Source organism: Pan paniscus, chromosome 5, assembly GCF_029289425.2.
Source record: "Pan paniscus chromosome 5, NHGRI_mPanPan1-v2.0_pri, whole genome shotgun sequence".
Classification (NCBI taxonomy): Eukaryota; Metazoa; Chordata; class Mammalia; order Primates; family Hominidae; genus Pan; species Pan paniscus.
In genome coordinates this window covers 52,511,324-52,534,877 of record NC_073254.2, presented here as the reverse complement: position 1 = coordinate 52,534,877, position 23,554 = coordinate 52,511,324, and the positions used below count along the sequence as shown (strand labels likewise).

Below are 23,554 nucleotides of genomic sequence, written 5' to 3'. Positions count from 1 at the left end.
ATCAACTATATTTGTGCCCTAAAAGAGATGTATATCTCACGTACCGCCAGGGATGGGGGATGGAGGGAAAGAGATGTATATTATGACATTATAAAAATTAAGCAGACAATGGGCTGGGCATGGTGGCTCATGCCTGTAATCCCAGTACTTTGGGAGACCAAGGTGGTTAGATCATTTGAGGTCAGGAGTTCGAGACCAGCTTGGCCAACATGGTGAGATCCTGTTTCTACTAATTAGCCAGGCATGGTGGCAGGCACCTGTAATGCCAGCTACTCAGGAGGCTGAGGCAGGAGACTCACTTGAACCCAGGAGGTAGAGGTTGCAGTCAGCTGAGATGGTACAACCGCACTCCAGCCTGGGCAACAGAGTGAGTATCTAAAAAAAAAAAAAGAAATTAAGTAGACAGTGAACTTCTAACCTACATAATAGCATTCCAACACTGAAGACTTACAGAAGAGTAATACCATCTCCTCCTTCCTTTAAACATCCTATGTTCTATGAAGTATAGTGTTATCTCAGTTAAATGCTTAGAAACAGTCAAGGCCCAGTTAGTGACAGAGGTAAACCTTCAATCTAAGGCTCCTAAATTAGGGTTTTAGGGTTAGAATCCCTTACTGGTCCCTTGCTGCATATTAGAAATCCTCTGCGGAGTTAAAAATAACAGATCCCTGGGCCTCCTTCCAGATCAATTAAATGAGAATGAGGGAATGGTGCTAAAGATTAAAATTGTTTTAAAAACCCCCAGTGGATTCTAATGTGCAGACATAGGGGAGAGCCACTGCTCTCTAGACTGGTTCAAACTTCATGTACTTTGACGGTATAAAAGGCTATTTCTTCAGGAATGGCTGAAACTTATTCTCTAACTTGCTGAGCTTGGGCCTTGTATGTGGACACTTATCTTGAATTAAAAGAAGTGCTGTTTTTTCTGGGGTCAGGCATTACCAAGATGCTCGTCTAAAGTTCTTAAGCTGCTCTCTCTACCACCCCTCAGAAGCCAGACACTTACACTCCTCTTTACTCGGTGAAGTTACATTCAGTTCTGTCGGAAGCGGCTGCTGGCTGGGACTAAGAGTTGGCGTGGTTATCGAGGTATTGTTGTTGTCACTGGTGGTCTCTTCGGAAAACAAATCTGATTGGCTGTTACTTGTACTTGGAGCGGAATCATCGTCTGGCTGTTTCTTTTGAAAATCTGAAGAAAAATAGAAAACGAGCTTAATTAAGGAGTTCACAGTCTCTGAGGATTAGAAAACAATGGAAGTTGGTACAAAAATTAAATGCAACAACAGCAATAATAAAGACTGATCTGGGTGACTAAAAAACCATGGGAGTAAAACACTGGTCAAAAACGTTTAAGATTAGTGGAAGGTACTAGAGTTAAAAGTTTTCCAAGGTCCCTTATTATTCAGAAGAATGCAAACATGCTGATTTTAACATTCTGTGCAAAGCCAAAGACTCATGTTAAAAATTTAAGGGTAATCAGAAGGAAAAAGGGAATAAAGAACAGTTTTTCAAACTTTTCAGAAGGAAAGGTCATAAGGAAAAAGGCAGCAGAGAAAACAGCAGAGTAAACAGAAAACACATAATAAGATGGTAGAAATAAGTACAAATATGTCAGTAATGGTAATAAATGTAAACAGACTGAACTTATCAGCTAAAAGACAGAATATTTGGACTAAATGAAGTCCAGTTGTATTCAATTTACAAGGGACATACTAAAAACATAAATATGAGAGGATGAACAAAATGTTAAAGTATAGTTAATCCTTGAACATCATGGGTTTGAACCGTGTGGGTCCACTTGTATGTGGATTTTTTTCAACCAAATGCAGATCAAAAATACAATATTCACGGGATGCAAAAATCATATATGGAAAGCCTACTTTCCATATACGATGGTTCTGCAGTGCAGACTGATGAACCTGAGTATGCACAGATTTTGGTATATGCAGGGGAGTCCTGTAGCCAATCTCCCAAGTATAACACAATCGTATATAAAAAAAAATGTACCTGGCAAATAAATATAAATGAACAGGCAGGGCACAGTAGCTCACGCCTATAATCTTAGCATTTTTGAAAACTGAGGCGGGAGGACTGCTTGAGGCCTGAAGTTTGAGACGAACATGGGCAACACAGCAAGACCTCATCTCTAAAAGTTTTAAAAAATGAGCTGAGGGTGGTGGTGCACACTTGTAGTCTCAGCTACTTGGGAGTATCTCTTGAGTCCAGGAGTAAGAAAGAAAGAGGGGGAAAGGGAAGGGGAAAGGGCAGGGCAAGGGGAAGGGAGGACAGGACAGGACAGGACAGGAATAGAGAAAGGAGAGAGAGGAGAAAAGGGAGGGGAGGGGGAGAGGAGAAGAGGAAAAAAAAGAACCAAGAAAGGAAAAGGAAAGAAAAAGAAAAACGGGAGAGGAGAGGAGGGGATGAACAGAAAGCTACTATGGCTAGAGTACTGTCAGAATATGTAGACTTTAAGTCAAAAGTATTATTAGAGGTGAAGAGGATCATTATAAAATAGTAAAAGAGGCTTCTCCAAAGCCACAAAATACTGTCGTCCCTTAGTATACACGGGGGACTGGTTTCAGAACTCCCGCATATACTCAGGTTCCACAGTCAGCCCTACTGAACCAGCGTATATTAAATACTGGTCCTCCATATACACAGGTTTAGCATCCCGTATTTTCAATCTGGGTTTGGTTGAAAAGCTTCATATAAGCAGGGATACAAAGTTCAAACTCGTGTTGTTCAAGGGCCAACTGTACTTAAAGCAAAAATGGTTATATTGATGAGAAACTGACAAATTTCCTACAGGGGACGATTTTAATGTAACGCTCACACAAAATAATTAATAAGCATACAAAGACCAAGTATCCAACAATTAGAGAATGAATTATTTTCTTTTTTTCTTGAGACAGAGTCTCACTCTGTTGGCCAGGCTGAAGTGCAGTGGCATGATCTCGGCTCACTGCAACCTCCGTCTCCCAGGCTCAAGCAATTCTCCTGCCTCAGCCCCCGAGTAGCTGGGATTACAGACATGTACCACTACACCCAGCTAATTTTTGTATTTTTGTAGAGACAGAGTTTCATCATGTTGGCCAGGCTGGTCTCCAACTTCTGGCCTCAGGTGATCTGCCCGCCTCAGTCTCCCAAAGTGCTGGGATTACAGGTGTGAGCCACAGCGCCTGTGGCCTTAAACCTTTTCAAAGCCCCCGAATATTAGCATAATTCAGAATAGCAGTTAAATCTCAGATTGAGGGAGGGTGGTATGATGGTGAGAGGCACACAAAAATATCCAAAGACAGGTAATGTCCATTAACAGAAAATTCATCTTAAAATGCTCTACAGTGATTAAATGAATAAGGCTACAAGTATAATAGAAAAATCTCAAAAAGAATGTTGAGAGAGAAAAGCAAGTGAGCTACAGAAAGATATGCACGGTATAATAATACTTATATAAAAATTTAAAATATGTTAAGAATACCGCATATTGTTTATGGATACATGAATGATAATAATTACAAGATAAAAACATTCAAGGAAATAATATACCAGATTTGGGATAGTGATTATCTCTTTGAGGCCAAGGGATAAGGAGAAAAACGGGTCTTCTATCTTGTTCTGTAATTTTTTATTTCTTAAGCTGTTGGTAGGTATCTGAGTGTGATTATTGTCTTTATTCTCTATATATTTTAAAAATCTAATGCTACTCTATCAAGTACAGATTATAGTTTATTATATCAATTCAGAGAAGTACAAGATTCTTACAACTTGACATAGCATTCGAACCAGAGGGAAGTGTTGCTATCATACTCTATAACTTCATCAGAATCATTACCTTTTGACATATTCTCAGCGTAAGAATAGCTAGCATTTATAATGCGTTTATTATGTGCCAGGCACTGAACTAAATGTTTTATGTGTATAACGTATTTATGTTAATCATCAGGAAAACCCTAACAAGGAAGGTATAAATAACATCATTTTAATGATAAAGAAATTGAGGTTCAGAAAGTTTAGGTAATTTTTTCTAAGTTAACAGCTAATAAGTAGCAAGGACAGGTCCATTTGACAACAAAGCCCATGGTCTTCAATCACAACCACAGGATGTGGCACTGTGATCACCAAGATGGCCCAAGAAAGAGACCTCCACGTCAAGCCCCCAGCCATTTCCAGCACCACTAGTGAGTGCAATGAATGTAGCCAGTTAGTAACTGCTAAGGTGATCAGTGCTCTAAAGCCCCCACTGCTTCTTTTCTGTGTATTTATTTCTCCTAGCCACTTTCTTGTTCTTCCATGTTTTGACATTTAAAAATGGCTTATTATCTCAGTGTTATTTGTATAGCACCTTCAAGAAACAGGTACTATATCAATGGAATAAAAATACTGCAATAATGATACTTCTTTTTTATGTCATGTAATCTCATTAGCTCTCCTATGTCAATAATCATTGTGTCCCTCCCATAACCATCTGTCTACCATTTAATTGGAAATGTTATATGATCCTGAAAGAACTGAAACTGAGTCATCACTGTACCATCTAGCATAATCCCCAATGCTTGGAGACAGATGCACACACAGAAACTTACTCACTCAGGCACAATAAGCCTTTGAAGGTGAAGGATGTTGGTATCTAAAGACAATTATGAATACCAGGTCCCACCCACACACTCTCCAGCCCATGCTTGCCATGCTACTTTGATGCTCAGGTACTTTCAAGTTCTCTTTTGTGAATTGGCAGTTCAAAAACTTCAGGTTTTCTTTTAGGAATCAGCAGTTGACACAGTGTACCTTCTTTTAACCCATACTTCTTCTATGCCTTTTCTACACCTGCACAGGGTGATGGTGTCATAACATCATTAGGCTAACATACAAACCCAACTGGCTGCTCACAAAGACAGGAGTAGAAGCTCTACATATTCTCTATTTGAATCTGAAAAAGAATCCAGGAATCACAGAATGTTACAACCAGTGATGGCTTTAAAAATTCAGCTCAATCCTCTCATTTTACAGATAGAGAATGCAAGAGCTGAGAAAATTACTACAACTCACCAGAAACTGAGTTAGAATTTTCTAACTTCCATGCCAAAGTCTGTGCAATACAAAGAGCTTTAGAGTGACGACCTGGATTCAAATCCTGACCTGGCTATTTACTGGGCATATAGATAAAAGCAAATTGTTTAATCTTTTGAGGCCTTCTGTAAAACAAAGGGAGGTGGTTATTTATACCTCTCAGGAAAATGTGGATTAAATAAGATAATGTACATGAAGAACCTAGCACATGAGTACTTAACAAATGACAGAATTAAAAAGAAAAGTTATTTTCCTAACTTAAAGAAAGGGGCACTAAGTAAGAGTTATCTCTTCATTTTGGCCCTGATATTTGCATCACAGTTCTTATTCTCTTAGGCCTTTCTTTCTGAACCATCCAGCATCCAACTTCTGATTACTCCCAAAAAGAAAGAAACTCTCAGAAGTCTACTCTGAAAATGAAGGGGAACAGATTTATATTACATGTAAAGAAGTAAACAACAAAATATGAGGCACAGAGCCTGCCTCCCATCATTCTACACTGGAGAGCAGTGCAGATGAAAGGTCCAGAAACAGCCACTGCATCTGATTCAGACACAGTGAAGGTCTGTTCCCTTGATATATTTTATAATTCTCATATAAATGAGAAAACTAGAAGTCTCCAAGCTTACCCACCTCTCTAAATGAGAAAAAAACTTAGGAATAACTAATTTTATAAGTTAGTTAATGGTATATCCAAAGGTCTTAAACTTGTCCTTGAATAAAGTTGTCAGCCTGAGAGAGGTTTATGTGAATAAAGCTTTTCCAAAGCAAACTGTTACTTGTAAAAACTGAGTTTAAAAACGTTTGCACTTTAATGGGAATACTGTTAAGAGTGAACAGAAGCCCAAATCTTGGCAACTTACCTTATTATCATCTAAGGGGAAAAATAATTTCTCAACAAAGATATGCTTGAAACCTTTAGTACCCAGAAATGGAATGTCTCCAGAAGATAAAGTGACCTAATGGTGCTAGCAAAGTGAAGTCCCAGGACTGGCTACCCACATACTCACTGGCATAGTTTTCTCCACTGTTTTCAGAATGATTTTTCACACGTCAATCTTCTTACTACAAAATGCACTTAAAATACTGGGAGCACTGTGAAAGCACTTTGTCCTGTCCTGCTTCACAAGCCCATTAACCTGGGCAGTCTCTCTAGAACTACACCCTATCTAGCCACTATGCAATACTCCCTTTGATATGCACATGCCCCATTGTTTATCTTTCAGATGTACAATGCCGATTTGGCAAGATGCTTAGACCCCCAATCCCACTTCTAGATTATTACAATAATACGTCTTTCAGAATGATTTCTTCAAAATATTTAGAAAGAATTTCGGTAATTTTGCTAAACTTTTTCTCTCATTGAAAACAAATTAATTCTTTTTAACCCTGTTCCATAACCTATTTTTTTCCTCTTAGCAAGGTATCATGACTGTTTCTTCTTTGTCAAATATAAATGGGTGATCACTAATGAGTACGTGGTCTCATTCATTTATAGATACATGAACTAAACCAATCCACTAGTGTTACATGTTTTCATTTACCAACTTTTCACTATTATAAACAAGATTTCATTGAGCTTCCTTAAGTTATATCATAGAAGTATATCAACTGGTAAGAGAGGACGTACATTTTTACAGCATTTGGTACGTATTATCAAATTCTCTTGGCACAGCACTCTGTGATTTCCCATAGCACAAGACTTACTATGGTATATAAGAATCATCCGTTCACTTGTCAGTCTCCTACATTATTCAGGATCCAGGACAAAAAATGGTTCTCAATAAACATTAACTGGATAAATAAGTGGCCAATGCTTTCCTGCAGAAAGTCCATCACTGGATTACATTTAAAAGTATTTATCAATTGTTATTTTAAACCTTTCATAAACTGTTTTGTGTGTCTTTAAGGGTACTCTTAGCATCATGTGGGTCAGCATTTCTAAAAGATAAAGTGCTTAATACCTGTGAATTTCTAATTTCATAATCAGTAAGTAGAGATGAGAAATTCAACTGCACTTGTTCCAACTTACTCATTAGGACTACTTGGGCTCACTAATAAGGCTTGTATCTTTATTGTAGACACTAAAGTTGGGTATATAGGAAACTAAATTCGAAGTAGAAGAGGAACTAAGAATTAAGTGCCTCCTATGAGTCAAGCACTCTGCCAGGGGCTTTGCATTCATTTTCTCATTTAGCCCTCAAAATAAACTGGGCAAACCTGCTCCCTCCTTAACAAATGCTAGAGCTAGGGTTTGAGATTCAGCTTTATTTGACTCTTAATGTTTGTGCTCTTCCCACTACAGGATGCACCACTGAAGCAACCACTTCCCAGCTTCCCAAAATGTTAACAGCTCACAGCCTGCACAGGGTACACTGCTGGTTCCCACATTTCCATTCTCAGTCTCCAAACCCCATCTGACTATAAATCACAGATTACAAATCCATGCACCCACCAGAAGCTTTAATTTGGTATTTCACACCATAAAATACTTCATGTTTCAAGTAGTCAAATTTTAAAAAATGGAAAAGGTTGCCAGGGGTTTTTGTTTCTCAATCCACTTAAAAATAAAAATTCATTTCCCATATCTCAAGAGTTTGGTTCATACAAGGCACTGTATAAAGGTCTCCTTTAACAGAACAGGGTTCTGCTCACCATCCCCTCTCCACCCAATTTATGTCCATAATAGGCTACAGCTTCCGTTCATAGAAACATTTCTAGTTTTCTAAAGCTGCATTGTTCCCCACCCCCATCTCAACCGCAAAACTTAAATATCTTATTTTAAAAAGCTACAAAGCCATTAGTAGCCAGCCAATTCATAAACCAGACTTCTAGCCTTCTGATTAAAATCTTAATAAAATTCTGGTAGTTGGATGTTAATCTGGGTTAACAGCCTCAGCAAGAATAAACTGTTTAAACAGGAGTTAGCAAGAACCAATGCACTTATGGACTTGGTTACTATGAAAACCTTATCACCTTATGCATATGTTGTAGCTTATGTGGACTTGTGAGCTATTGAATGTGGCTAAGTTTACTTAGGTGTCCTTTCATGAATATTATCTTCTAGCTTCTTTAAAAAGCAAAAGCAAAACACCTTTACCCTATCAGATTCTCACCCAACCTCTCATGGCGATTCCTTCTCTTTAAAAATCAGACTATCTTCTTTTTTAAAAAAAATTATTTTTATTATTTTTTTCTCTTTCAAAAATTATTTTTATTAATTTAAAAAAATCAGACTCTCTTCACTGATTTCAGAATAGACAGACTGAACAACACTGCACGGTTTTTGTGTGCTTCCTTGTTTTTTTTTTTTTTAATTTGAGACAGGGTCTCGCTCTGTCACCCAGGCTGGAGTGCAGTGGCACACACATGGCTCACTGCAGCCTCGACTTCCTGGGCCCAAGTGATGCTCCCACCTCAGCCTCCTGAGTAGCTGGGACTATAGGTGCACACCACCACACCGAGCTACCTTAAATTTTTTTTTTTTTTTTTTTTTGATAGAGATGGAGTCTCACTATGTTGCCCAAGCTGGTCTCAAACTCCTGGGCTCAAGAGATCCTCCCACCTTGGTATCTCAAAGTGCCAGGATTACAGGTGTAAGCCACCATGCTCGGCCTATGTCCTTTCAAATAAGTTTCAAATAAGTTAAAAATATATACATACAATATACACACACACACCTCTACATGTATATATCCTAATGATGATAAACGACTCCTATCCTATGTTCCCTATTTATGTCCATGAATCTGCAATTTGAGTAATACCTCAAAAAAAAAAAACCAGACCTTGTCTTCTGCCCTTCCTCCCATCTCATCAGATGATATCAACATTCACCTAGAGAATAGTCAGAAGCCAGGAATTATCTTGAACTTCACATTCTCCCTTCTTAATTTTGTATCCCCCAAATTACCATTCTAGTCATTTACAACTCCTAAATATCTCTTGAATCCATCTATTTCTCCATTACCACTGTAGTCTAAGCCATCATCATCTATAAGATTCCTTTGATAGCATCTTTTTTATTTTGAGACAGAGTCTCACTCTGCCATCCAGGCTGGAGTGTAGTGGTGCAATCTCGGCTCACTGCAACCTTGGCATCCTGAGTTCAAGCCTCTTCGGTTCAAGCGATTCTCATGCCTCAGCCTCCCGAGTAGCTGCAACTACCAGTGTGCAACACCACGTGTGGCTAATTTTTGTATTTTTAGTAGAGACAGGGTTTCACCATGATGGCCAAGCTGGTCTCGAACTTCCAGCCTCAAGCAATCTACCTGCCTTGGCTTTCCAAAGTGCTGGGATTACAGGAATGAGACACCATGCCCAGACTCGATAACATCTTAATTGAAATCTTTGTGTCCTCTCTCGGCTCAGTCTGATCTACTCTCCACAAAGCAACCACAATGATTGCAAAAAAAAAAAAAAAATGTAAGAAAACAAATTCTGATAACATCACCTCCCTGCCTAAACCCTTCAATGGTCTCTCATTGCCTTCACAACCAGATCCAGAATCCTAACCATGGCTTAGAACTTAGAACCGGCTACTAGCTATTTCTTCAGCCACATTTGATGCCACTGCTCCTCCTCTCCCTCTCCTTGCTTTAGCCATTCTCCAGTGCTCTTGGTTTTTCAGACACTCCATGCTCTTTCTCAACATGAAGTGCTATTTTTTTTTCTTTTTTTTTTTTTTTCGAAATGGAGTCTTGCGCTGTCGCCCAGGCTAGAGTGCAGTGGCACGATCTTGGCTTACTGCAACCTCCGCCTCCCGGGTTCAAGCAATTCTCCTGCTTTAGCCACCCAAGTAGCTGGGATTGCAGGCGTGCACCACCACACCTGACTAAGTTTTGTGTTTTTAGTAGAGACAAGGTTTCACTATGTTGGCCAGGCTCGAACTCCTGATCTCAAATGATCTCCCTGCCTCAGCCTCGTGCCTGTAATCACTCTGGGATTACAGGCGTGAGCCACCACGCCCGGCCGTCAACATGGAGTGCTTTAATAATGACACGTGGAAGATTTTTTTATCCTCATATTCACCTTGGTAAATCCTACTCATATTTGAACTCTTAATATAAGCACTACTTCCTAAGGGAAGTCCTTAAGATTACCCATAGAAGGTATTTTATTAAATATTTGTTGGATAAATGAATGTCTTATTCACAGTGTGCCTCAGCCCCTAGCAAAATGCCTGCCACATAATACATAATATAAATTTGCTGAATTTAGCGTATTGGATACTGATGAACACACAAAGTTGAAAAATATTAATTCTCTTACAGACAATTTAAAATGGATTTTAAATTGCTACAAAATGTATTTATAGGAAGCAAGAGTGCTCCTACCTACAGGAGAAATATTAAGCACCCTGTCAATAAGTAGATGTTTGGATTTCATAAATTATCCCCACACATATAAAAATTTCTTCCTTATTATTCATCATGGATAACTGGTCCTAACAGGACTTACAAGGTCTCTCAAGTCACTTCCTGCTTGCTTAGATTTAAATCACAAAGCTTAAGATTTTTACGTGAGGCAAATACAGGTAACATTAGATTGGCTCCCAAAAGCATATCCTGAAATGTGTCTTGCAAAAACAGGCAACAAGAGAATATATGAAGCTGGCAAAGCTTACTCTTTTCAGCAATTAAACTTACTTTATAATCTAGTTTATCACTGAAATTATACATTCTCTAGATTCTTCACACCTATAGAGCCAACTACTCAGAGGTGTGAACTAGCAAAAAAAATTATTTGGAGTAAGGCTTGTTTCCTATACAGCATTTATTGTGCAGACTATACAGTTTTCCCTGTAACAGTGTTTCATATTCAATATTCATTTACAGGGCATAAATTAACTGTTAACATTACAGCAAATATCTAACAATCCATTAGTACTACAATAACATGTACATTTACCTCATTTCAGTCTAACCACAAAATATGTCAATTTTTTGAAAACACAGGGAGGTTTTCTGAATATTGTGGCATTAATCTAGTTCTAACAAAATATGCACTTTATGCTGTGTGCGCATATATACATACAGTTCAGCCATCAAAATTACAGATAGGGTTTGGCATATTGTGGAAAAACTGGGTAAAGCTGACAAAATAAAATAGGCAAGTTGGAGCCTAAAAACAAAACAAAAAACTTCTCTTTGTTTACAGTTGATCCTTGGTATAATCTAAAGACTTCCCCTCAAGCCATTAGTCCTTAGTGTCATTCATGAATTACTCCAATGGCACAGAAGTGGCATGAACGTAACTGCTGGAGAGGCTGGAGGCTGCAATATTTTACCCCAGACCTAAGGCTTTAAATGTCTCATAAAGACTTCAATGACAACAGAATAGAAAAGTAGAAAAGTATTTGGGAATAAATTAGCAAAAACAGCAGGTTAGCACCCCCCTTTTTAGATCACTGATTATTTCTATAATTGTATCCACAGTCCTAATGCTATTAGCCTTTCATTTTACCATGCAGATGTGACAGGAGAAAAGACAAAAAAAATAATTCCCACTGCACCTCTCTTTTGAGGGAGAGGATGGTGGTGGGACTGGGAAAAGCGTAGGTGGTGGGACTGGGTAGAGCGGTGGTGGGACTGCTCTTGCCCACCTATGTATGCTCTTACAATCTGGTCCTATTCGTTCTTGCTTCCCTCTATTCACAAAGGCAGCTCCTGACTTAAGGGGCTATTCCTACCCCTAAATACTCCCTCAATACTCCCTGAGTATTTCTACTCAGTTCTCAGCCTCATCATCTCCTACCAGGGTCACACACCACCAATCTTCAGGTCTCCTTCATTTAAGCTCTGCTACTAAGCTGACCACTGCATCTATTTCAGTAAATTCAACTTAGAGTGGTGATATTAACTTTTGAGACACATTTTCCCTTAAGATAAAACTTGTAAATGTTCAGCTTAAATTCAAGAAATACAATACGTTATATTTTAAGAATGTCAGCTGGGCACAGTGGTGCACGCCTATAGTCCCAGGGTATTAGTCCGTTCTCATGCTGCTATGAAGAAATACCCAAGACTGGGTAACTTATAAAGAAAAGAGGTTTAATTGACTCACAGTTTCACATGGATGGGAAGGCCTCAGGAAACTTAGAATCATGGCAGAAGGGGAAGCAAACATGTCCTTCTACACAAGGTGGCAGGAGAGAAGTGCCAAGCAAACAGGGAAAAGTTCCTTATAAAACCATCAGATCTCATGGGAACTCACTCACTTTCACGAGAACGGCATGGGGGTAACCGCCCCCATGATACAATTACCTCCCACCAGCATGATGTGGGGATTATGGGAACTACAATTCAAGATGAGATTTGGGTGGGGACACAGCCAAACCATATCACTTGGCTACTAGAAAGGCTGAGGTAGGAGGATTGCTTGAGCCCAGGAGTTCCAGGCCAGCCTAGGTAACATCTCAAAACTCCATCTCTAGAAGGGGAAAAAGAAGCAAAGAATGAACTGCCTTCTTGGCCAGGCACGGTGACTCACGCTTGTAATCCCAGCACTTTGGAAGGCCGAGGTGGGTGGATCAACTGAGGTCAGGAGTTTAAGACCAGCCTGGCCAACACGGTGAAACCCTATCTCTACTAAAAATACAAAAATCAGCCAGGCGTGGTGGCGTGCACCTGTGATCCCAGCTACTCAGGAGGCTGACGCATGATAATTGCTTGAACCTGGGATGCAGAAGTTGCAGAAAGCCAAGATTGCACCACTGTGCTACAGTCTGGGAGACAGAGAGAGACTCTGTCTCCCAAAAAAAAACAAAAAAACAAAAAAACAAAAAAAAAAATTAATTGCCTACTCAAAAGTGGTGAATGAAGACGGGGTGGGTGTGAGGGGGAGGGGGAGGGGGTGGGGGAGCGAGGAGAGTCAATCTCTTTCCCAAAGAGTAAAGGACCAAGTAGTGCTTCAAACTTCTAAGATATATTTTTTTGAAGGATGAAATGATGGGCTTACTAACACTTTCTTCTTACATCTATTAAAGCATATCAGGGGGATGTTCAGAGAAGATGACAATGATCTTCCCAAGATTAGGGCTAACTGACTAATTTTTATCCAGTGAATCCAAGGTATCAGAATACATGATGTTTATATAATTCACAATTCCTAAAAGGTATCTATCTCCATATAAAGGCTATCAACTACTGATACAAAAGCTTTCTCCACTAGTGAGAAAAGCTCATGCACAACTAACCTACATATCCTCTGTCCCAGTAGGGTGTGTGTAACCAGACTGCCTGAGTTCAAATCCTGGCTCTATTTCTTAATTGCTGTGTAACCTTGGGCAAGTTACTTAACTTCTCTTGCTCTAGTTTTCTCCCTACAAATGAGAATAATAATACTATCTACCTAATAAAGTTATTTTGCAGATCACATAATACATGTGGAAGTCTTAGAACGGTGCCTGACATATAGTAAATCTTGAATTAACTATGATTGCTATTCCTCTTCCGACTTCTTAAAAAGTTGCTAGCTTGAGACTAATGCAATGAAAATAATTTCTCTGGTATGAATTATAGTGAAGTCTTTGGCTTCATTAACAATGTACACTAACAAGCCAATCCTGGGGATACAAATACGAAAGTTTTCAGGGACCAGGTGGGTATCATGAATGTGTGAAGTTAGGTGGCCTAACACAACAGGGAGTGCTAGTCATTGTGGCTAACTGGCAAGTGTAAGTCTCACCTAAAGGCATGTGATTTCAAATGTAAAAAAAATAAAAACCTCCAAATACAAGATGTCTGTGCCTTGAAAGCCAAAAATGTAAGACCCTTGATTTAAACAGAGACAAATGCACTTATTATATAAAAGTTTTGAAAACTGCATTATTGATTCTGCATATCAGTAAAGAAATGATTGATCAGATGTTGTGAAATAAACGCAAGGAACAAACAGGAAAGTTTAGAGGTATAATACACAAAGAATCAGACAGACCTGTTTGAATCCTGCCTAAGCTACTTAGAAACTGCATGACCATAAGAAAGTTACTTACTTTTATTTCAGTTTCCTCAACTGCAAAAACATTAAAACCTGTGTAGGATTGTTGTGAGGATGGCAGATAATGCTGCTGCCCCTCATAAAACAGGCATTGAATTTTTTTTTTTTTTTTTTTTGAGATGGAGTCTCACTCTGTCACCCAGGCTGGAGTGCAGTGGCGCGATCTTGGCTCACTGCAAGCCCCACCTCCTGGGTTCACGCCATTCTCCTGCCTCAGCCTCCCGAGTAGCTCGGACTATAGGTGCCTGCCACCACACCCGGCTAATTTTTTTGTATTTTTAGTAGAGACGGGGTTTCACCATGTTAGCCAGGATGGTCTCGATCTCCTGACCTCGTGATCTGCCCGGCTCGGCCTCCCAAAGTGCTGGGATTACAGATGTGAGCCACTGCGCCCGGCCTGAATATATTTTTTAATGACCAATAAAAAAATGTTGGGGCCGGGCATGCTGGCTCATGCCTGTAATCCTAGCACTTTGAGGGGCGGAGGTGGGCAGATAGCTTGAGCTCAGGAGTTCAAGACCATCCTGGACATGGCGAAACCCTGTATCTACATAAAATACAAAAATTGGCCAGGCATAATGGTGCGCGCCTGTAGTCCCAGCTACTCAGGAGGCTGAGGTAGGAGGATCACCTGAGCCCAGGGAGGGCTGCAGTGAGCCATGACTGTACCACTGCACTCCAGCCTGGACAACAGAGTGAGACCCTGTCGCAAAAATAAATAAATAAACACACACAAAAAGTAAAAAAAAAAAAAAAAAAAAAAACAAAAACCTAGGTCTGGAACAGATCTTAACCTACGGTTCTTAATATCAGTCTGCTTAGGCTAATTTACCTGCAAAAACGAATGACCCTATAATCTACAGGCTTTATAACAATGGTTTATTTGTTTTGATCACATTATAGGTCTACTGAGGGTAGACAGCAGCTCTGCTCCATGTATCTTCATTCCAGGAACCCAGAATGAAGGAGTGGCCCTTAATGGAACACTGCTGGTATCACTGCAAAGGGAAAAGAGAAATGGAACCACCTAACAGCTCTTAAAGTTTCTGGTCATAAAAGCCAAATAAATTTTTCATTAACATTTTATTGGGTAAAAGAAGTCACGTAGCTGAGCCTGATGATCAGGACAGGGAAGTATGAGCCTCACACTGGGAGGGGCACCAAATATGTGGGGACAATAATCGGGGATTCATAATGTGTGTGCACAGAAAACTTTTGCATGTAATTTTGAGTAATCTTATTAAACTATATGCAATATTGTATATGCATATAAGCACATTTTCCCTCTCAGATAAAGGAATAAAGATACTATATTCTGCAAAGCATCACAGATCACAGACCAAAAGGGCCAAAGAAAAAGTCAGATTGGGTTTGAAAGAAGTAATATTTCTTTCTTTTTTTTTTTTTTTTTTTTGAGACAGAGTCTCCCTCTGTTGCCCAGGCTGGAGTGCAGTGGCGTGATCTTGGCTCACTGCAACCTCCGCCGCCTGTGTTCAAGTGATTCTCCTGCCTCAGCCTCCTGAGTAGCTGGGATTACAAGTGTGCACCACCACTCAGCTAATTTTCATATTTTTAGTAGAAACGGGGTTTCACCATGTTGGCCAGGCTGGTCTTGAACTCCTGACCTCAAGTGATCCGCATACCTCCCAAAATGCTGGGATTACAGGGGTGAACCACCGCACCTGGCCAGAAGTCGTATTTCAAACATATAGCCATTACTAATTATAATACTAGATCAGTACACTTTAGCTCTAACTCTGATTTTCCCAGCTGCTGATTACTAGACAATGTGGGCTGGGGATATCAACTGAACTTTCTACCAGGCTGTACTAAATTCTGTAATACCGTTAATAAAAATCTGAGTGTATGAATGCCATAAAACCATATTAAGCAGATACTGGCTTACTGAAAATAAAGTTTTGTCTGAAACAACTGTATTTCCAAGCAACTATAATCCTTGTTCTTTATAAAATATCAGATAATCTAACCCTGACTCAAAATTTTGTGTTTTAAATTAATAGGACCACGATATGTTGGTTTTATCTTTTACTGATTACGAGTCAGGCTCATTCCTGATTCTCAAATGGACACCGGTTACTAAGTCAATGTATTAAATTTTTTTATTTATAGCTCCCTATCAAACAGAGAAAACAAAGTATTACAAAGCCCTTCTTAGGAATGAACTGCCTCATACCTAGTTAATCCAATCTGGTTTGTCTAAATTTCACTTAAGACAAGTGAAATTGGGTATAACTAACACATTTTAAAAATATTTTTCATTTGGGAATATGCTTTTTACTTCACTTGCAAGCATGGGTAATTATGTCTTGAATGGAACAGCGGAAGAGGCAGAAGTTATCCATTCTGAAATTATCTTTCAAATATTTAATAGCATGTGATATAGGCAAATTCGTTCAGATAGCACTAAACAAATTAAACGATCAAGTTCTATGTAGACAACAACTCCCATTATCTCTTACTCTTATTCCATGCAGCTCAATAGGAAGTCTTATAGATCAAAAATCCTTTATAATTTTTTTTCTCATTTAGGCAATTTATTAGGCTTAGATCTTGCATTAGTCTGAGAGATGGTGCTTACCATTAATTCTGACAAATGGGCAAAAGGAAAATGAGATATAGTTCAGTCATCATCACCGGTACTTACTTTTCAAATATAACGCCCTTGGCTTCTATAATGAGGGATGGTATAAGAAAAAGCCATGTAAAAAACACTTTTTGAAGAGCTGTTACTGAGAACACTGTTTGCTACTCTTCTCGCTAACCACTTTAGAGTTCACAACGCAATGATCTTTGAACTGCTTACACAGTATTTCCATTTTTGCTTTGATCCCTAGGAAGCTCAGATTTCAATCTGCACTGTCTTTAATGATTATATAGATGTTTATATATGGATTTCTGTGTTCAAATTCCTCATCTTGGTCTTACTACTCAATCTGTATTTTCCCTTTGTCCTGATATCATCATTTAAAAAGAAAACTATTGTAATCTATATATGATATTTTTTACTAAACTACTCTTATTAGAAAGAGGTAGTGTTAAATAAAATACCATAATCTTATTTTATGTGGGAGATTTCATAAACATTTGAGATAATATATATTTATATCTGTATCAATATTTAAGTGAAGACTACTGATTAAAAGGAAGAAAAATTGCTAGAAAAAATGTATATCAAATTAGGAACAAAATTTTACATGAACTGCATTAGAATTCCTATATAAGGAACTATGATTAGATTCTTATTTCATTTTATCTTTCAAGGCAAAGAATGCATGCATAAGAAATATCAACTAATGTATTAGAATTTCAACATAGGAATGGCCGGGCACAGTGGCTCAAGTCTGCAATCCCACCACTTTGGAAGGCCGAGCTGGGTGGATCACTTGAGGTCAGGAGTTTGAGACCAGCCTGGCAAATATGGCAAAACCTCCATCTCTACTAAAAATACAAAAATTAGCCGGGCATAGTGGCATGCACCTGTAATCCCAGGTACTTGGGAGGCTGAAGCAGGAGGACTGCTTAAACCCAGGAGGCGGAGGTTGCAGTGAGCCAAGATCCCGCCACTAACACTCCAGTCTGGGCGACAGAGTGAGATTCCATCTCAATAAATAAATAAATAAATAAATAAATAAATAAATAAATAAATAAATAAAAGAATTTCCACATGGGGAGATGACAGCTATAACTAAACAGGTTTTAAGGTAAGACATGCCAGGTCTAAGTAACAGATCTAAAAACAGGAGGAGCTGAAAAACCACAGACAAAAATCAACAGAAGACGCTTTGGAGGCTAGCTACAATATTACAAAAGCAGTACAATTTCCTTAACACTTTATACTTCAATTGTCTCAGCAGAAATCATACAAATCTAAAAAGACTGGCTCAAAAAAGAAACAGTAATTACTTTTGCATCTTCGCAAAAATATCTTCCGCACAAACAGCCCCAAAACTCCCATTTCATGAAAGTGATTTACCATTTCGCTTAGCTCTGTATGTGAAAAACACTGTAGTGCAAACTCAAGGGAAAAAACTAGCATGTCAAGAAAGGCTGCAGCACATTCCCAATTTCTCTTTTAATACTGTTTATCAATTTGATAGTTAGATTCCATTCATCTTTTTTCCTAGAAAGAAAAACTAAAACTAAGAGCGACAAGGAAAATTACCATCTCTGCAGCAAAGGTCTTGCTGAGACATTAAAGATGCCTAGTCAAGAGTGAACTGTGGCTCTAGCACTCAGGCGCTCAAGTTCTTCTGCAAGATGGCCAAACGACCAATTTCATTCATTTCAGACAAACTAAAAACGTTACCCTGCCAATCTAAAAAAAAAAGTAAGAGTGTTAACTAGACTTACTTTCAACCAAATTAAAATCCAGCAATATGTTTTTTAAATTAAATAAATCTTCTCCATTAACTAGTCATGGCCAGAAATAAATGCACCAAAGACAGCAATTAGTGTACTGCTATGGGTGTAAGGAAAAGTGTGAAAAGGGTCAGTTTAAAGGAGAAAACAAAAACACCAAAATTAGCTTATACTAGTAGTGACTGTATTCAGAAGAACAGATTAAAGACTTTGGAATGCTTTTTTATTGGATTAGTTTTTGTTGAGATGGCCACAATTACGTATACAAGAGAAGCTGTTATTTTTGACTGTTGGCCCTGACAGACCTTGTCCCAGAATTTTTTTTATTGTGTCATTTAAAAATAGTTTCACAGAATATACTCATGTAATTCTGTAGATGAAGGGCTTTTAGAAATAATCTACTTGGGCTAGGCGTAGGGGCTCACACCTGTAATTCCAGCACTTTGGGAGGTCAAGGTGGGAGGATTACCTGAGGCCAGGAGTTTGAGACCAGCCTGAGCAACAGTGAGACTTCGTCTCTAAATAAATAAATAAATAAATAAATAAATAAATAAATAAGCAAGCGAGCAAGCAAGCAAGCTGGGTGTGGTGACATGAGCCTGCACCTTTAGTCTTAGCTACTCAGGAGACTGAGGCAGGAGGAGTCCTTGGACCCTGGAGATCAAGGCAGTGGTGACCCAAGATCATGCCACTACACTCCATCTAGGTGACAGAGCAAGACCATGTTGAAAGGGGAAGAGTGGGAGAGGGAAAGGAAGAGAGGGAGGTGAAGGGGAAGAGGGGAAGGGGGAAGAGGGGAAGGAGGAAGAGGGGAGAAAAGGGGAGAGGGGAGAAAAGGAGAGAGGGAGGGAGGAAGGGAGGAAGAAAAGAAAAAGAAAAGCTAAAAGAAAAAGGGGGAGGGGAGAGAAGAGACGGGGAGGGGATAGGAGAGAAGGGGAGAGAAGAGAAAGGGAGGAGAGGGAAGGGGAGCAGAGGAGAGGGGGAGGAGAGGAGGGGGGAGGAGAGAGGAGAGGCAAAAATCTACTACGATTTCTTTTTTTTTTTAACCTAAAATCAAGGTCAATGGTATTAGCAACATTTTAAATAAACAGAATAGAGGGCTGGGCATGGTGGCTCACAGGGTGGCAGTAGAAAGGGAAAAGGGAGATACGGAGGGAGGAAGAAGGAAAAAACAAGACAAGACAAGACGAGACGAGAGAAACAACAGAAAAGGAAATATCAGCATGCACTACACACAGTAAGGTTAAACTGTCTCTTATAAAACTTCTGACTTTGTAATATATATTTATTATGCACACTTATGTGTATATTAGATCACAATAAAAAATATATTTCTTAATGTAGGCTGTAGTCAAAAAGATTATAATACCAATGATCTAATACATTATTTTTTTATCCGAGCAAAGTGAGGTACAGAAGGGAAGATATCAACCTGTCCTGGGCATCCTTGGCAGGAGCTCAAGTGAGAAACATACAGAAATGTCTGATTTGAAAAGGGAAACGTCTCCCACCATGAATGCTAATCTATGACTTTCTCAAGTAGGTTTTTATTACTTAATATAAATGATCTATTTTGTTAACCATCTGTTCTTGAAAATACACCCTATAAATCTAGTTCAACCATTCAGATAGTTGTGAACTATTAGTCCTGAATGGCACTGAAAAGATACTCTTCTTTTTCTTACCTTCCTTTCTTGCGTATGTTTCTTGTGAGAGCCAATAATGACAAAATTTCCTTTAAAAGAGAGGTCTTAAAAAGCAGCTCGACCAGGTGCAGTGGTCCAAGTTTGCGATCCCAGCACTTTGGGAGGCTGAGGCAGGTGGATCACTTGAGCTCAGGAGTTCAAGACCAGCCTGGCCAACATGGCAAAACCCCATCTCTACTAAAAATACAAAGATTAGCTAGGCATGGTGGTGGGTGCCTATAATCCCAGCTACTCAAGAGGCTGAAGCAGGAGAATTGCTTGAACCCAGGAGTTGGAGTTGCAGTGAGCCAAGATGGCGCCACTGCACTCCAGCCTGAGTGACAAGAGCGAAACTCCATCTCAAAAAAAAAAAAAAAAAAAGCAAGCTCAAGAAGGAGTTATATGTGACATGCATACTTTTATTTTCCTCCTCAAAATGGCCAAAAGTGTGATTTACTTAGTCCATGCATTGTTTTAAATGTATAACCTTTTTAATGCAGCAAATTCTATTTTAAGAAAATCATTTTAAGGAAAACAAAACAAGTACAAAAGATATATATTAGGCCAGGCAGTGGCTCACACCTGTAATCCTAGCACTTTGGGAGGCTGAGGTCAGGTCACCTGCAGCCAGGAGTTCAAGACCAGCCTGGTCAACAAGGTGAAACCCTGTCTCTCCCCCTCCCCCCCAAAAAAAAGCCGTGTGTGGTGTGCACACTTATAGTCCCAGCTACTTGGGAGGCTGAGGCACAAGAATCACTTCAACCTGGGAGGCAGAGGCTGCGGTGAGGCGAGACTGTGTCACTGTATCCCAGCCTGGATGACAGTGGCCCAGAGCGAGACTCTGTCTCATAAAAAAAAAGGAGGAGGAGGAGAAGGAGGAGGAGGTGGAGGAGGAGGAGGAGGAGGAGGAGGAGGAGGTGGAGGAGGAGGAGGAGGAGGAGGAGGAGGAGGAGGAGGAGGAGGAGGAGGAGGAGGAGGAGAAGAAGAAGAAGAAGAAGAAGAAGAAGAAGAAGAAGAAGAAGAAGAAGAAAAAGTAGATAAAAAAACAGTGGTGACATCACAAAACAGAAATCAGTTTGAAGGGATGCCCAGGAGCCAAATCTGGGACAATCTGAGCATCAATAATAGTAATAACAATAGAAATTAGTAATGGATAGCTTACTAAATAAAATAGAAATCCATGGGTTTATAATGATATAATTTAAGAATGAGGGAGAAGAAAAAGCTCTTACAGTGGAAAGCAAACTAATAAACACAGAAGAAATTATGCAGTTAACAAAAGTCATCAATAGATGCTAAAAAAAACTAGTAAGTGAAATTTCCATGAATAAAAGGACATTTATATAGTCTCAAAGTATCTTCCACAATTTCTTACTAATTAGTAACGGAATGCAGGAATTTTATAGTGGAGAGACATGAGGACACTACCTTAATCACATGCTTCCTGATACTATGCACTACAGACACACATTACTTTTGTGATATTGCTCCCTAAAATGCGTAATTTCAATCTAATCATGAGGAAACATCAAACACAAACTGAGGGACATTCTACAAAATAACTGGCCCGTACCCCTTACTAATATCAAAGGTCAAGAAAAACAAAAACAGGCTAAGGGACTGTCACACACTAAAGGTGACTAAGGAGACATAACTAAATGCCAGAAATGAATTAGACCTTGATGGCAGGGGGAGGGGCACAGGCGGCAGCAGGGAATAGTTATCTTTAAAAAGGATATTACTGAGACAAGTGATGAAATTTGAATATAGACTGTGGATCAGATAACAGAAGTGTATCAATATTAGATTTCCTAATTTTGATAATTGTACTGTGGTTAAATTAAGAGAATGTCCTTGTTCTTAGTATACATGAAAATATTCAAGGATTAAAAGGCTTGATGTCTTCAACTTATGCTCAAATGGTTCAGAAAAATATGCACGTGGGTGTGTGTACATACAAACATACATACAGAATAAAATAAATGGGGCAAAACATAAACAACTCCTGAATCTGTATAAAGGACATACTGGAGATCTTGTATTAGTTTTTGCTGCTTTTCTGTATGTTTGAAAGTGTATCAAAATTAAAAGATTTATGTTTTTAAATGCTGTACTTCACATCAAAACTAAAGTTTTAAAAAGATATGTACATGGAAGCAACTGAAGTGTCCACTGACAGATGAATGTATAAACAAAATGTAGTATATACATACAACAGGATGTTGTGCAGTCTTAAAAAACAAGGAAATTCTGTCCAATGCTACAATATGAATGAACTTTAAGAATATTAAGCGAAATAAGCCTGTCACAGAAAGACAAATACTGAGCTGTATAGTTAAGCATTGTTAAGATAGTACTTTTATGTTAAGTGAAATTTACCACAATTTAAAAGTTTGAAAAATATATAATGAATTTTAAAAAATTTTAAAAGATGTGTATGCAAGAATGGTCACTACAACCTTTTCCGTAAGTGTTAACAACCAGAAGGTCCTTTAAGAGCTGAGGCAGGTATCTACATACAGACAACGAAAAAAAGTAGAAAATGCAGGGTTATAAAGTACTATGCTTTATATACTGACTGTACAAAAATAAAATTTTTCAGTGTTTTTTTTCTAGTTTTTAATCCATTTCTCTCCCCAATGTCTCAAGAGATGCATAAGTTTAAGAGTAATAATATTCAGGTGGGAGAATGAGGAAGAATAATATTGTTTTCTAAACAATAGTCGGCTTTCTTTCACAGTAAGCATGTATTTTCAAAAATAATAAAAACAAAGCACAGAAAACATGCCTAATAACCACTTGGTCCACCATTTAGAATTCATTTTAATATTAGTCATATTTGCATTATGCATATGAATGCATATAAAAATTTTTAAGTATTATTAATAAAGCTACGGTTCTCCTCCCTAGTGCTTTTCTGCTCTGTAAACACAACCAATATCATGACTTTGGAATGTCTCCTTGTAGACCACATACTTATACTTTTCCATGCACTACAGAGTACTGATTTTTAAAATTTACATAAATGGTACTGTACTGCATGTCTTACACTATAACTAGCTTTTCCTCAATTCTAGTTTTTATGTATATCCATGCTGACACATATGCATCTAATTTATGCATTTTATCTTCTGACTACTACTCTACCTTATGAATACATTATACTCCTCTTGTGTCTCCTTCTGAGGCAAATCCTTGGGAAAATTATAAATCCTTTACAACCCAGAACACAAATGTGTATAGAAAAGGTTAAAGAGGAAGAAAGTGGCCAATTAGGTCATTCTATGACCTTAGGTATGTTTTAAAGCTGGCTATGAACAATTTTAATCTTCAAGTTGCTAAAAATCATTGATGTGAGACAAAACACTGAGATTCTATACACCCTCAGATCATCTCATTCTTTCCAAATAATACTTACGGTC

General features: G+C 38.7%; 1 protein-coding gene across 2 annotated transcripts in view; it reads right to left on the bottom strand.

Moving 5' to 3' along the window:
* Nucleotides 1-23,554, bottom strand: part of ZFAND3 (zinc finger AN1-type containing 3) — a 336,409-nt gene that overhangs the window by 91,780 nt on the left and 221,075 nt on the right. For both annotated transcript variants that reach the window (XM_034962030.3, XM_034962032.3), the window contains exon 3: nucleotides 1,007-1,189. In XM_034962030.3, coding sequence (XP_034817921.1) covers nucleotides 1,007-1,189 — 183 coding nt within the window. The remainder of the gene's footprint in view (nucleotides 1-1,006; nucleotides 1,190-23,554) is intronic.